Consider the following 15,879-nt stretch of genomic DNA (forward strand, 5'->3'; position numbering starts at 1 on the left):
TGGCCAAGTGTAATAGCCTTTTATTTAATTTTATTTATTTATTTTTGAGACAGAGTTTCACTCTTTCACCCAGGCTGGAGTGCAGTGGTATAATCTCAGCTCAGTGCAACCTCCGCCTTCCAATTTCAAGTGATTCTTCTGCCTCAGCCTCCCAAATAGCTGGGATTACGTTCGTCCACCACCATGCCTGGCTAATTTTTGTATTTTTAGTAGAGATGGGCTTTCACCGTGTTGGCCAGGCTGATCTCGATCTCCTGACCTTGTGATCTGCCTGTCTCAGCCTCCCAAATTGTTGGGATTACAGGCGTGAGACACCGTAACTGGCTGTAATGGCCTTTTAAAGTCTGACTTATGAGCACAAGGGCTTATTTTCCCCATGGGTCTCAAAGCAGTGCTTAGGAGGAGGATAGATCTTGGATATACTCAATTGTAAAAGAAAGCAGTGGTCTGTGAAGACCTTGGCTGGTAAGCACTTTCTCCTTTATGAAGCTCTTGGCCAGGCAGGAAGGTTCACGCCTGTAATCCCAGCACTTTGGGAGGCCAAGGTAGAGGATTGCTTGAGGCCAGGAGTTCGAGACCAGGCTGGGCAACATGGTGAGACCCTGTCTCTATTAATTTAATTTTATATATATATATATTTTGAGGCAGGGTCTCACTCCGTCACCCAGGCTGGAGTGCAGCAGTACAATCTGGGCTCACTGACCTGAAGATCCATTGACCTTCCGGGCTCAAGGGATCCTCCCATCTCAGCCTCCTGAGTAGCTGGGACTACATGCGTGCGGCCCCACACCCAGCTAATTTTGTATTTTTGGTAGAGATGGGGTCTTACTATGTTGCCCAGGCTGGTCTTGAACTCCTGGTTCAAGTGATCTGCCTGTCTTAGCCTCCCAAAGCGCTGGGATTACAGGTTTGAGCCACCGCACCTGGCCTATGTATGTGTGTATATATGTATGTATGCATTTTTAATTAATTAATTTTTTTGAGACAGTCTTTTTTTTTTTTTTTTTTTTGAGACGGAGTCTCGCTCTGTCACCCAGGCTGGAGTGCAGTGGCCGGATCTCAGCTCACTGCAAGCTCCGCCTCCCGGGTTCACGCCATTCTCCGGCCTCAGCCTCCCAAGTAGCTGGGACTACAGGCGCCCGCCACCTCGCCCGGCTAGTTGTTTTTTTTTTTTTTTTTTGAGACGGAGTCTCGCTCTGCCGCCCAGGCTGGAGTGCAGTGGCCGGATCTCAGCTCACTGTAAGCTCCGCCTCCTGGGTTCCCGCTATTCTCCTGCCTCAGCCTCCCGAGTAGCTGGGACTACAGGCGCCCGCCACCTCGCCCGGCTAGTTTTTTGTATTTTTTAGTAGAGACGGGGTTTCACCGTGTTAGCCAGGATGGTCTCGACCTCCTGACCTCGTGATCCGCCCGTCTCGGCCTCCCAAAGTGCTGGGATTACAGGCTTGAGCCACCGCGCCCGGCCTGAGACAGTCTTACTCTGTCATCCAGGCTGGAGTGCAGTGGTGCGATCTCGGCTCACTGCAACCTCTGCCTCCTGGGTTCAAGCAATTCTTGTGCCTCAGCCTCCAGAGTAGCTGGGTTTACAGTCGCCCGTCACCATGCCTGGCTAATTTTTGTATTTTTAGTAGAGACCAGGTTTCACAATGTTGGCCAGACTGGTCTCAAACTCCTCCTGACCTCAAGCAATCCGCCCACCTTTGATTTACGCTTTGGCCTCCCAAAGTGCTGGGATTACAGGTGTGAGCCACCACGCCCGGCCTGACCTATATATTTAATTTTTGAAAATGAAATGAAGCTCTGAGGACTCAAATCAGTCACTCAATCTGTTAATCATTTCAGTCCCAGCTCCAGCACTAATTGGCATGGAGAGCCCAGATGAGCCACTTTTTCTATGGGTTCAGATTGTACCTGAGTAGGGCCTGGACTCGAGACAGCTGAGGTTCCAGCAGCTGGCCTATGGATTGCATCCAGCCCTCCATGCTTTGTTTGGTCTGCATATCATTTTTGAAAAAAATGAATGACCATTTAAAAAATATGAATTTCAACCCCGTCTCTACTAAAAAAATACAAAAAACTAGCCGGGCGAGGTGGCGGGCGCCTGTAGTCCCAGCTACTCGGGAGGCTGAGGCAGGAGAATGGCGTAAACCCGGGAAGCGGAGCTTGCAGTGAGCCGAGATCCGGCCACTGTACTCCAGCCCGGGCGACAGAGCGAGACTCCGTCTCAAAAAAAGAATTTCTGGGCTGGGCGCGGTGGCTCAAGCCTGTAATCCCAGCACTTTGGGAGGCCGAGGCGGGTGGATCACGAGGTCAGGAGATCGAGACTATCCTGGCTAACATGGTGAAACCCCGTCTCTACTAAAAATACAAAAAACTAGCCGGGCGTGGTGGCGGGCGCCTGTAGTCCCAGCTACTTGGGAGGCTGAGGCGGGAGAATGGCGTGAACCCGGGAGGCGGAGCTTGCAGTGAGCCGAGATCACGCCACTGCACTCCAGCCTGGGAGACACAGCGAGACTCAGTCTCAAAAAAAAAAAAAAAAGAATTTCTGGCCGAGCGGTGGCTCACACCTGTAATCCCAGCACTTTGGGAGGCCAAGGCAGGCAGATCACCTGAGGTCAGGATTTGAGACCAGCCTGATCAACATGACAAAACCCCATCTCTACTGAAAAAACAAAATTAGACTGGGCGCGGTGGCTCACGCCTGTAATCCCAGCACTTTGGGAGACCAAGGCAGGAGGATCACAAGGTCAAGAGATTGAGACCATCCTGGCTAATACGGTGAAACCCCATCTCTACTAAAAATACAAAAAATTAGCCAGGCATGGTGGCGGGCGCCTGTAGTCCCAGCTACGCGGGAGGCCGAGGCAGGAGAATAGTGTGAACCCGGGAGGCGGAGCTTGCAGTGAGCCGATATTGCGCCACTGCACCCTAGCCTGGGCAACAAGAGTGAAACTCTGTCTCAAAAAAAAGAAAAAAAAATTAGCCGGGTGTGGTGGCACATGCCTGTAATCCCAGCTACTCGGGAGGCTGAGGCAGAAGAATCGCTTGAATCTGGGAGGCAGAGGTTGCAGTGAGCCGACATCGTACCATTGCACTCCAGCCTGGGCAACAAGAGTGAAACTCTGTCTCAAAAAAAAAAAAAACCAAAAGAATTTCCTCTTCCGGAACAATCTAAAGATGGAGCAGGATGCGGTTTTCTCCTCCACTCTAGAGACACATGATGTGTGCACTAGACTGCACCACAGTCCCCTTCTCTAACCAACCCCTTTGAATGACTTGAAACCCAAGGCCCAGGTTCCTCAGCCCTGGTTCTCAGTGGTGACACAGCCCAGGAACACGGTGGAAGGGATGGTGCTGAGCAGCTCAGTGATGCTTCCCTGGGGTCTGGGAGGGACTACAGCTCACACAAGCTTCTGATGGGCCCTGGCAGTGCTCGAGCAGCCAGAGGCTCCATCACGCCCCACACATAGTCACACTCTACCTGTGTTGTGCCTTCTCCCCTTGCTCTCCAGTGAAGCTGAGAGACTTCGAGTCAGCCGTGAACAATTTTGAGAAGGCCCTGGAGAGAGCGAAGCTTGTGCATAACAATGAGGCGCAGCAGGCCATCATCAGCGTGAGCCTTTCCACCCACCGGGCTTCGGGTGTTGGGAGTGGGGTCCGGTGGTCAGGCCTTCAGTTCCCCCTCGGCCTGCTTGGGTGGCCATTCCAGAGTCGGTTTTTTTTTTTTTCTGGTTTTTTTTTTTTTTTTTTTTGAGATGGAGTCTTGCACTATTGCCCAGGTTGGAGTGTAATGGCATGATCTTGGCTCTCTGCAGCCTTCACCTCCCAAGTCCAAGCAATTCTTCTGCCTCAACCTCCCAAGTAGCTGGGATTACAGGTGCATGCCACCAGGCCCGGCTAATTTTTGTATTTTTAGTAGAGGCAGGGTTTCTCCATGTTGGCCAGGCTGGTCTCGAACTCCTGACCTCAGGTTATCCACCTACCTCGGCCTCCCCAAAAGTGCTGGGATTACAGGCGTGAGCGACTATGCGCGGCCCCACAGCCGTTTATTATCCACCAACTGTAGGACACACTCTAGATGGGGTAATGGCTTTGAAGTGTCTGCTATTGCCATCAGTTTGTATAGTAACCCAGGACACAGTTTTATTTGAAAAACAAACAAAAATCAGAAACAAATTTATTTATTTATTTATATTTATTTACTTATTTTATTTTATTTTTTTTTTGAGACAGAGTCTCACTCTGTCGCCCAGGCTGGAGTGCAGTGGCATGATCTCGGCTCACTGCAAGCTCTGTCTCCCAGGTTCACGTCATTCTCCTGCCTCAGCCTCCCGAGTGGTTGGGACTACAGGCGTCCGCCACCATGCCTGGCTAATTTTTTGTATTTTTAGTAGAGACAGGGTTTCGCTGTGTTAGCCAGAATGGTCTTGATCTCCTGACCTCGTGATCCGCCCACCTCGGCCTCTCAAAATGCTGGGATTATAGGCGTGAGCCACCGTGCCCAGCCCAGAAACAAAAATTTTACAAAATCTATTTACCTCTGCTATGTACTCTGCATGCTGATATTTCCTATTGCATTCTGTTTTCTTATTTATTATTATTATTTATTACTGAGACAAGGTCTCACTCCCTTTGGCCAGGTCAGAATGCAGTGGCAGTGTTATGGCTCATTGCAGCCTCGACCTTCTGGGTTCAAGTTATCCTCCTGCTTCATTTTAAAGTTTTTTTGTAGAGATGAGGTCTCACTATGTCTTGAACTCCTGAGCTCAGGCAATCCACCCTCTTCTTCAGCCTCCCAATGTGCTGGGATTACAGATGTAAACTGTGCTTGGCCTTTTTTTTTTTTTTTTTTTGAGACTGAGTCTCGCCTGCCACCCAGGCTGGAGTGCAATGGTGCGATTTCAGCTCACTGTAACCTCCGCCTCCCGGGTTCAAACGATTCACCTGCCCTCCCGAGTAGCTGGGATTACAGGCGCCCCCCGCCACCACGCCCAGCTAATTTTTGTATTTTTAGTAGGGATAGGGTTTCACCATGTTGGCCAGGCTGGTTTGGAACTCCTGACCTCAAATGATCTGTCCGCCTAGGCTTCCCAAAGTGCTGGGATTATAGGTGTGAACCACCGCGCCTGGCCATAATTTTTGTATTTTTAATAGAGATGGGGTTTAGCCATGTTGGCCAGGCTGGTCTCAAACTCCTGACCTCAGGTGATCTGCCCACCTCGGCCTTCCAAAGTGATGGGATTACTGGTGTGAACCACCATGCCCGGCCTTTTTTTTTTTTTTTTTTTTTCTTTTTTTAAATAGAGACAGGGCCAGGCATGGTGGGACCTGGCCTGGGACCCACCCGTATTGCTGGGACTCGGTAACATGGCAAAACCCTATCTCTAAAAAACAAAAAATGTTAGCCGGGTGTGGTGACATACGCCTATAGTTCCAGCCACTTGGAAGGCTGAGGTGGGAGGACCACTCAAGTTTGAGAAGTTGAGGCTGTAACAAGGAGTGATCTCACCCCTGCACTCCAGCCTGGTGACAGAGCAAGACCCTGTCTCTAAATAAATAAATAAGTAGAGAAGGAGTCTCGGTATATTGGCCAGGCTAGTCTCAAACTCTTGGCCTCAAATGATTCTCCTGCCTTGGCCTGCCAAAGTGCTGGGATTACAGGCATGGGCCACTGTGCCTAACCTTATTTTTTTTTTTTTTGAGACGGAGTCTCGCTCTGTCGCCCAGGCTGGAGTGCAGTGGCCGGATCTCAGCTCACTGCAAGCTCCGCCTTCCGGGTTTATGCCATTCTCCTGCCTCAGCCTCCCGAGTAGCTGGGACTACAGGCGCCCGCCACCTCGCCCGGCTAGTTTTTTGTATTTTTTTTAGGAGAGACGGGGTTTCACCGTGTTAGCCAGGATGGTCTCGATCTCCTGACCTTGTGATCCGCCCGTCTCGGCCTCCCAAAGTGCTGGGATTACAGGCTTGAGCCACCGCGCCCGGCCAGACATTAGATTCTCATGAGCAGCGTGCATCGTAGATCCCTCACATGTGCAGTTCACAATAGGGGTCTCCCTCCTATGAGAATCTAATGCCGCCACTGATCTGACAGCGTCATGCTCACTTGCCCACCCTCCACTCACCTGCTGTGTGGCCCGGTTCCTAACAGGCCATGGACCAGTCAGTGGCCCAGGGGTTGGGGACCCCTGGTCTAAATTGACATTAGGACTTGGAAGTTTGAAAAATACTACCTCTTCCAGGAGACAAGAAATCTAGTGTGATTTCCTCATTCTCTTGCCTAAACCCTTTATTGCTGCCTGGGTGTCTCTGTTCCTGACTTTTCCTCTCAGGGGTAGGAAGGCATTGGGTAAGCTCTCCCCTGTGGGCCTCTCCAGCCTTCCTGCTGGCCAGTCCCCAGCGCCCATCACCTTGTATTCCAGCTCCAGCCAATACCAGCTTCCTGTCTTCTTAAACAGGCTTTCTTTTTCCTTTCTTTTTCTTTCTTTCTTTCTTTTTTTTTTTTTTTTGTTTGAGACAAGGTCTTGCTCTGTCACCCAGGCTAGAGTGCAGTGGTATGACCACAGCTCACTGCAGCCTTGATCTCTGGGCTCAAGGGATAAGTATCTGGGACTACAGGTGTGGGCCACCATGCCTGGCTGATATTTTTAAATTTTATTTTTTGTAGAGATGAGGTCTTGCTATATTGCCCAAGCTGGTCTTGAGCTCCTGAGCTCAAGCGATCCTCCTATCTCAGCCTTTTAAAGTGTTGAGTTTACAGGTGTGAGCCACCATACCCGGCCTGAACAGCTTTCTTATGCCTCATAACATATGCTGTTATCTCTGCCTGGAATATTCTAAACCTTCCCTTCCCACCTCCTTCACCTGGCTAACTCCCACTCAACCTTTAGGTTTCAGGTTAGATGTCCCCTCTTCGAGGCGGCCTTCTCTGACCCCTCAGTCTGGGTGAGGAGCCCTCACATCTGGCTTTCACAGCCTCGATATGTCCCCCATCAAAGTCCACATTGTGCACTTGTAATTGCCTAGACTTCCATTGCTCAAGGAGGCAGCTGCTAGCCACGTGTGGCTACTTAGAGTAAAGTTAATTAAAACTAGGCTGGGCGTGGTGGCTTATGCCTGTAATCCCAGCACTTTGGGAGCCCCAGGCGAATGGATCACTTGTCAGGAGTTTGAGACCAGCCTGGCCAACATGGTGAAACCCCATCTGTGGCCGGGCACGGTGGCTCAAGCCTGTAATCCCAGCACTTTGGGAGGCCGAGACGGGCGGATCACGAGGTCAGGAGATCGAGACTATCCTGGCTAACATGGTGAAACCCCGTCTCTACTAAAATATACAAAAAACTAGCCGGGCGAGCTGGCGGGCGCCTGTAGTCCCAGCTACTCGGGAGGCTGAGGCAGGAGAATGGCGTGAACCCGGGAGGCGGAGCTTGCAGTGAGCTGAGATCCGGCCACTGCACTCCAGCCTGGGTGGCAGAGCAAGACTCCGTCTCAAAAAAAAAAAAAAAAAAAAAAAAAGAAACCCCATCTGTATTAAAAATACAAAAAATTAGCTGGGTATGGTGGCACACACCTGTAGTCCCAACTACTTGGGAGGCTGAGGCAGAAGAATCGCTTGAACCTGGAAAGTGGAGGTTGCATGAGCCAAGATCATGCCATTGCACTCCAGCCTAGGCAACAGAGCGAGACTCTGTCTCAAAAATAAATAAATAAATAAATAAATAAATAAATAAAATTATCAGTCACACTAGCCACATTTTTTTTTTTTTTTTTTTTTTTGAGACGGAGTCTCGCTCTGTCACCCAGGCTGGAGTGCAGTGGCGCGATTTCGGCTCACTGCAACCTCCACCCCTTCAGGTTTAAGCAATTCTCTGCCTCAGCCTCCAGAGTAGCTGGGATTACAGGCATGTGCCACCATGCCCAGCTAATTTTTTTGTATTATTAGTAGAGACGGGGTTTCACCATCTTGGCCAGGCTGGTCTTGAACTCCTGACCTCGTGATCCATCCGCCTTGGCCTCCCAAAGTGCTGGGATTACAGGCATGAGCCACTGCACCCAGCCACACTAGCCACATTTCAAGTCATTAATAGCCACATGTGAGGCCGGGTGTGATGGCTCACGCCTGTAATCCCAACACTTTGGGAGGCCGAGGCTGGTGGATCACAAGGTCAGGAGATTGAGACCATCCTGGCCAACATTGTCTCTACTAAAAATACAAAAAATTAGGTGTGATGGCGCATGCCTGTAGTCCCAGCTACTTGAGAGGCTGAAGCAGGAGAATCGCTTGAACCTGAGAGGTGGAGGTTGCTGTGAACCAAGATCTTGCTACTGCATTCCAGCCTGGGCGACAGAGCAAGACTCCATCTCAAAAAAAACAAAAAAAAACCAAAAAAAAAACCAGCCACCTGTGGCCTATGGGTGCTACGTAATACAGATCTAGAATATTCCCATTGTCACAGAAATTTCTGTTGAATAGTGCTGGCCTGGCCTACACTGTGTCAGGAGGCAGAGACCAGAGGAGAAACTTGGGAGGTGGTCTGGGCTCCTCCATCCCACCCACTCCCAGTGCATCCAGGTAAACAGACGCACAAGCTCAGTAAAGTCTGCACACCGACCTCACAGGTGCGCGCTCACCTAGGCCTCTTCCTCCCGCTGCTGACCAGACAGCTTCCCTAAGCCCTTCCCATAGCCAAATTCCAGAGCACCACTGACACGCAGCTGGACCCCAGGAAGTATCTGCTGGAGTGAAGTAAATGAGGCCCCTGTCCTCGGGGAGCTTGTGCCATGATTGAAAGAAACCAGATTGCATAACTTGTGGGCAGCAAAGGGGCATGGCCTCAGGGACCAGCCTGGGGTCTGTAGGCCCTGGGCAAAGGGAGCAGGGACCCTGAGAAGTGAAGGCTCAGGACACTCCCAGTTGGAGGAAGACCTCATGCTGTGCTCTGAAGGACTAGGATAGCAGAGCTGGCCAGGCCGAGGAGATGCAAGTGCACTGAAGACGTGGGAGGCCGGCGCTGAGGGCCGGTGGCCGGCAGAAGAGAGATCCTGGCCTGGGTCCAAGAGCTTGGGGGTTCCCGATGGCGGGGGTGGGGTGACAAAGCCCCAGACAGTTAGCACACCAGCCTGGACTTGAAGGGCTGTGGACAGCAGAGAAGTGACCGGATCCCCTCTGTCTTTTGGGAGGCAGGTTCATGGTGAGCTGTTTGTGAGGACTGTGGTGAGGCTAACACTGCCCTCTCAGAGCGGAGCAATCATACCCAAAAGACCCCAGCAGGCGCAGTCTATCCTCTGCCACCACACGGCCCAGGGGAGCCCAGGCCTAGCACATTGTCATCCTCGTCGTATACGCCATGTCCCCAGCTCTGGCTTCCAGGCAAAGAGCACCCACCTCACTGCAGCCCTGCCAGATGTGCCATGCGCCACATACTTCCGTGTGATCGCCCTGCAGACGGAGAGCATGGCCATTCAGTTCAGGAAATACTCACTGAGTGTAGATTGGCTCCAGGCTGCCAAGCCCAAAGGTGTACAGCCATGGTCCTGGCCCACAAGATTACAGTAAAAGGCCAGACACAGTGACTCACACCTGTCATCCCAGCACTTTGGGAGGCTGAGGGTGGGAGGATCACTTGGGTCCAGGAGTTCTAGACCAGCCTGGGCATCATGGGAAGACCCTGTCTCTTAAAAAAAAAAAAAAAAAAGACAGCTACTCGGGAGGCTGAGGCAGGAGAATGGTGGAGCTTGTAGTGAGCAGAGATGGTGCCACTGCATTCCAGCCTGGGCGACAGAGCAAGACTCGGTCTGAAAAAAAAAAAAAAACAAAAACAAAAAGCACAAACCCTGGTTCATGACCAGCGCCATAGGGGACTAGGAGAATTCAGAGTGAGAGAGCCTCCGCTGGGAGGCAGAGCTGGAGGCTTTCCAACAAGGAGGATTTGAGGTCACCTTGAAGGCTAGGCAGTGGTTTTGAAGGGTTAGGGGCAGAGAGAAGGTCCCTGTGACCCTCAGTGACTCCTCATGGGACCAGACCCCTGACCCCTCACCCTCCTGGATTGGCAACTCCAGGTAGGAAGGTTCACAGTTGGGGGGGCGGGGGTGAGCAGACCAACACCACAAGAGAGTGCGTCCAGGCCCTGGAGCTGCTCGGGAGACACTGTCAGTGCCAGCCACGGGCCTGCTATGAGCAAGAAGGCAAGACCTGCCCTCCAGAGGCTCACAGGCTAAGCTCCAGGCCTCTAGGGATCGCACACTCGAGTTGGGGAAACTGCAGACATCCTGGAAGGCCCTTCTGAAGGCAGTCCTGTCGCCTTGGTGTGTTTCTGGGTCCCTTCAGTGCTGGCTTGCTGAGTGCTTGCAGGTTTGGATTGTCTTTTTGCATTGACTGAAGCTAAAAGCAGCTTTAGGTGGTTCATCTAAAGGTAGAAATGAGTAGATAGACACAACTCCCAATACATGCCTAAGCCCAAGAGAAACGCGTTTGACTGACTCGCAGTCGTGTATCTCTCAGACACAAGTTGGTGTGGATCATTCTGAGTCGGTGTAGATTAACCTGAGGGTAGGGGTCATCGGAGGGGCCAGAGGGAAACCAAGGGTGGCAGGTTCCCACTAGAGCCCTGCCTTCTGGGATTGATCTGGGTGGGGAAAATTAATGGTGTAGGTGCCAAACACACGGGTTAAGCTCCCTCTACCATCCACAGGCCTTGGACGATGCCAACAAGGGTATCATCGGAGAATTGAGGAAAACCAACTACATGGAGAATCTCAAAGAAAAGAGCGAGGGAGGTGAGTTCCTGAACTCTGAAAAGGCAACTTCAGCATTCTCTCTCTGCTTTCTCTTCCTCTAGTCCGAGACACACGTGACAGCAGCTCCCCCGTCTGGGAGCTTGGCACTGCCCACCATGGATTCTGATTTCAGTGCCACCAGCAGCCCTAGCCTATCTCTGGGGCAGTAGAGGGCGAGGTTTCAGGCCACCATGGGCTGGACTATCTGACCCCAGAGCGCACTCATTTCTCTCTTCAACTGATTCATCAAGTATATGTTGAGCACTTGTCATGTACCTGGAAGGTGTTAGATTCTGGGGAGACAGAGGCACATCCCTGCTCTGGAGGAGCCCATGGCCCTTTGGGCAAGGCTGACCAGTGGAGTTGTCAGCTGCTGGGCTCCTGCACGCAGGTGCTACACCGAGGTGGAGGTGTGCTGCCATGAGGGTGCGTGCAACGGGACGCGGGCTCCTCTGGGGAGGCAGAGGAATCTTCGACGAGGAAGAATCATCTACCTCCAACTCCAAAAGATGCCCAGGAGTTTTCCAGGAGAGAGGTGGGAGAAGAAAGGCATTTCCAGCAGGGAACAGCAGGACCAAAGGCACAGAGACGGAATAACAGTAGCTACCCTTTGGGGGCTCTTACTGAGTGCCGGGCACTGGGTTAAGCACCAGACAGGAGTGATCTTGTTGGTCTTTACCCCACTAGGAGGTGTAGGTGCTATGGGGGGAAAGGGAGGCTGAGTGAGGTGAGTGCTCTGTCAGAGTCATGTAGCTAGGGAGGGGTGACTTGGGGCCCCACCCTCCCCACTACGGTGCTGCTCTCGGGCCGGCAGTGTGATGGGCAGATGCAGAGGGACACGAGGGGCAGAGGCTGCCTGGCAGCTGTGCCTTACCACATTCTTTCTCACAAGGTCTCCAGGGAGTAAAGAGGCCTTTGGCCCCTGCCTTTGGGCTCTCCTTTCCTGCAGGGTGGGAGTGAGGGAAGGAGAAGCAGAAGATGGCTGAGCAGCCCTATCCCACTGGAGAGGGGCCTAGAGGAGCAGGGGTGTTAAGCGCAGTAGCCAACCCCCATTCATGCTTCCTGCAGGCCAGGCATTCTTCCAGAGGCTTGGTGCGCATGGACTCATCCTATCCGTATCCGTTGAGGAACACTATGAAGGTGTTGGAACCGAACTGTTGATTCCTTCCTGGGCAGGGGTCGCCGCGAAGGATCACCGACACGAGATTCACAGCAGAGAGTTATTTATTACTAGCGTGCTAGGGTCCCAAGCTCTAAGTTGGCCCTGGGACCCTGACTGCTTGTTACAGGCTGTTTATATAGGCAAACACAAGTTCAAACACAGCTTAGGGCACGAAATTCAAACAAAGCTTTAGGCGCGTGGTAATTGGGTCTGTCTATGGCCTGAGCAAGGTGTCTTGTTCTAATTGGTTAGAGCAGGACCTTATGAGGTTTTTTCCTGGAGTTGTTGATTCTGGGAACTTCGAGGCAGGGTGGGACCCCCGGAATTGGCAGGGTGGGACCCCATGAGGTTGTTTCCCGGAATTGGCAGGGTGGGACCCTATCCAGAGCCACCTGGTGTTAATTTTTTTTAAGTTCTTTTTTTTATGAGGCCTAGTTTCTAAGTTTTATGCGGCCTAGTTTCAAAGGAAGTGTTATTAGCTTGACTTTATGGAGGACATGGAGGCAGAGGGGTTAGAGGCTACAGTGGTTTTCAGTCTTGGGCGATCTGCTCTAGAACCCATGCATCGGCCCGTGCCACACTGTTTCTAGTGACACAGACAGCCTTTTCCTGCCCCGGTCTGCGGAGCTCTGACTCCAGCCAGACTGTGGTGAACAGAGCCAGGGCTGGGGGCCTGGGAGGACACAGCCCAGTGCAGATTCTTGGCTGCAGCCCTCCAGGCTGCAAGGCTGAAATCCTCTCTGGTCCAGGTAGGGCAGCGGGAGGTTTCTGGGCACCTGAGCAGCCAGATGACAGCCCTTTATTACCCAGCACCTGTTCTGTGGTGGCTGGACCCCCTCAGAAGGGCTCTGTCTCCGCCCCCACATGCCCTTTGAGCTGCTCTGAGAAACCACAGGAGCAACCGCTGTGGAGAGAGACTCTGCCGGGAAGCAGCCAACACCCCAGTCTCCCTGCCCTGGCCTGCGTCCTTGTGCCTGGAGAACTGCCGGGCACTTCCCTCTCAGAACAGCAGGTGGCAGCATTGCATCTGTTTTCACCTCCAAAGGGCTGTGATCCCTGAGACCCGAGACCCTCTACGGACACCTCAGTAACTAGTGGTTGCCAGAAGAACAAAAAAAAGAACAACAACAAAAAAAAACATTTAGGAGCAAGGATCCCTTTGCCTGTAAAATAACTCGTCAGCTGAACTTTTTTGTTAGCAGCTTATATCTTTATAGGAACCCTATCTTTTTTCCTATGTTTTTTCCTATATTTTCATAGGAAACCTCCCAACAAATAATGAACGTGCTTCCCAGGGACAAAGAGAAAGTGTCAGAATGAAGATGCTGGAGAAAACCCTTCTGTTGTTTGCCAGCACCTACGCTATTTCTTGTAGAGAAAAGAGAAGGTTCTCTGGGGTCAGACTGTCCTGGGTTCAAATTCTGACTCTGCCATTTCTTACTTGCAGTGTGACCATTGTGTGATTTCTTTTTCTTTTTTTTTGGAAACGGAGTCTTGTTCTGTCATCCAGGCTGGAGTGCAGTGGTGCAACCTCCACCTCAGCCTCCCAAAGTGCTGGGATTACAGGCGTGAGCCACTGCGGCTTTTTTTTTTTTGAAACAGTTTCCCTCTGTTACCCAGTCTGGAGTGCAGTGCTGCAATCTCGGCTCACTACAACCTCTGCCTCCTACGTTCAAGTGATTCTCCTGCCTCAGCCTCCTGAGTAGCTGGGACTACAGGCTCATGCCACCACTCTGGGCTAATTTTTTTTTTTTTTTTTTGAGACGGAGTCTCACTCTGTCACCCAGGCTGGAGTGCAGTGGCCGGATCTCAGCTCACTGCAAGCTCCGCCTCCCGGGTTCACTCCATTCTCCTGCCTCAGCCTCCCGAGTAGCTGGGACTACAGGCGCCTGCCGCCTCGCCCGGCTAGTTTTTTGTATTTTTTAGTAGAGACGGGGTTTCACCGTGTTAGCCAGGATGGTCTCGATCTCCTGACCTCGTGATCCGCCCGTCTCGGCCTCCCAAAGTGCTGGGATTACAGGCTTGAGCCACCGCGCCCGGCCAATTTTTTTTTTTTTTTGAGACAGAGTTTCGCTCTTGTTGCCCAGACTGGAGTGCAATGGCAAGATCTTGGCTCACTGCAACCTCCGCCTTCTGGGTTCAAGCGATTCTCCTGCCTCAGCCTCCCAAGTAGCTGGGATTACAGGCGCCCGCCACCATGCCCAGCTTATTTTTGTATTTTTAGTAGAGACGGGGTTTCACCTTGTTGGCCTCCCACCCGCCTCGGCCTCCCAAAGTGTTGGGATTACAGGCATGAGCCATGCCGCCCGGCCATGTGATTTCTTTCCTATCAGTCTCAGGTCCCTTGACTGCAAACTCAAATCAACGGCAGTGCGCATTTTCCTGATGTCCGGATGGGATAAGCTATACAGTCCTCACGTGATGCGCGGGACGGAGCCGGGCTCAGTAAATGATGGTTCCCTTTCTCTGCTTTTGGAAAGGTGTGCTGTCAACACCAATTTAAAAAGCTAGCAAAAACAGTCATTCTCAGGGCCTTTCTTTCATCTGCCTCTCAAAAGCACAGGCCTCCACAGAGATGAACAGTTTCTTTTTTTTTTTTTTTTTTCCCTTTTTGGAGACAGGTCTCGCTCTATCACCCAGGCTGGAGTACAGTGGCTCGATTTTGGCTCACCGCAGCTCCAACCTCCTGGGCTCAAGTGATTCTTCTGCCTCAGCCTCCAGATAGCTGGGACTACAGGCGCCAACCACCATGGCTGGCTAATTTTTGTATTTTTAGTACAGACAGGGTCTCACTGTGTCATCCAGGCTGGTCTGGAACTCCTGGCCTCAAGGGATCTGCCTGCCTCAGCCTCCCGAAGTGCTGAGATTACAGGCGCGAGCCACCACACCCGGCCTGACATGAACAAACTTTTATCTTTCCTCCCACTTTTCTCTTATTTTTCAGAAGCTTTACTGTATGAAGATAGAATAATAACAGAGAAGGACATGAGGAGAGTGAGAGATGAGCCCGAGAAGGTGGTGAAGCAGTGGGACCATATTGAGGATGAGAGAGAGACGGATGAGGACGATGAGGCTTTTGGGGGAGCTCTGCAGAGCACAGCAAGCGGAAAGCAGAGTGTGGAAGCAAGAAAAGCCAGAAGCGATTTGGGAGAAGTTGCCAAGGGCCTGTCAGGAGAATTAGGCACAAGATCAGGAGAAACAGGCAGGAAGCTACTAGAAGCTGGCAGAAGAGAGTCAAGAGAAATTTATAGGAGGCCTTCAGGAGAATTAGGCCAAAGACTCTCAGGAGAGTTCAGCAGACAGGAACCAGAAGAACTAAATAAACTTTCAGAAGTGGGCAGAAGAGAGCCAGAAGAACTGGGAAAAACACAATTTGGGGAAATAGGAGAAATGAAAAAAACAGAAAATGAGATGGAAAAGGAGTATGAATGAAGACACCGGTAGGGATAAGGATCAGGAAGTTGGTGTTCAGAGGGATAACGGGATCTTATTAAACTGGATTTTCAAGCGATTTATCTGTAATAGGAAAAATGAGGGTTTTACTTGTGCTGCTTTCCGTCACTATTTTGCCATTAAATAGGTGTCTTTCACTCTTGCAAACCCTGAGTGTCACTTTGTCTCCTCGCCCCTGCCCATTCTTGGAAGAGCCTCGTGGAGAGAAAGGTGCCAAGAAGAAAGGGTTTCAGGAGGGTGAAGATACAGGAGCTTCAGGGAATGAGAAGTCACAGGGAGGAGGAGAGGGGAAGGCCTGGGAGGAGAGGTGCTTCCCAGACACCGGTGACTGACTGAGTCCTTCCAGTGCGCAGGACACCGGGGAGGCTTTATGGATGGAACAGTGGTGGGGTGGCCCCAGCTAGCACAGGCAGGAGAATGCCCCAAGCCAGAACTAAGCGAATGCTGGGACTGAGGCCAAAGATAGGGGAGTGGCCTGGGAGGGCAGACAGACT

General features: G+C 51.6%; 1 protein-coding gene across 10 annotated transcripts in view; it reads left to right on the forward strand.

Annotated features, from left to right (window-relative positions):
- Window positions 1-15,532, forward strand: part of ODAD4 (outer dynein arm docking complex subunit 4) — a 41,439-nt gene extending 25,907 nt beyond the window's left edge. For 7 of the 10 annotated variants that reach the window (XM_074019637.1, XM_074019633.1, XM_045375949.2 and 4 more), the window contains 3 exons: window positions 3,510-3,610; window positions 10,686-10,770; window positions 14,877-15,532. In XM_074019637.1, coding sequence (XP_073875738.1) covers window positions 3,510-3,610; window positions 10,686-10,770; window positions 14,877-15,364 — 674 coding nt within the window. In that variant the 3' untranslated portion in view covers window positions 15,365-15,532. Of the gene's footprint in view, window positions 1-3,509; window positions 3,611-10,685; window positions 11,911-12,398; window positions 13,039-14,876 lie in introns of those variants that run through there. The other 3 variants (XR_012425846.1, XR_012425848.1, XM_045375948.1) reach the window with 3 other exon arrangements.
- The last annotated feature ends 347 nt before the right edge of the window (window positions 15,533-15,879 follow it).

This window comes from Macaca fascicularis, chromosome 16, assembly GCF_037993035.2.
Source record: "Macaca fascicularis isolate 582-1 chromosome 16, T2T-MFA8v1.1".
Lineage (NCBI taxonomy): Eukaryota > Metazoa > Chordata > Mammalia > Primates > Cercopithecidae > Macaca > Macaca fascicularis.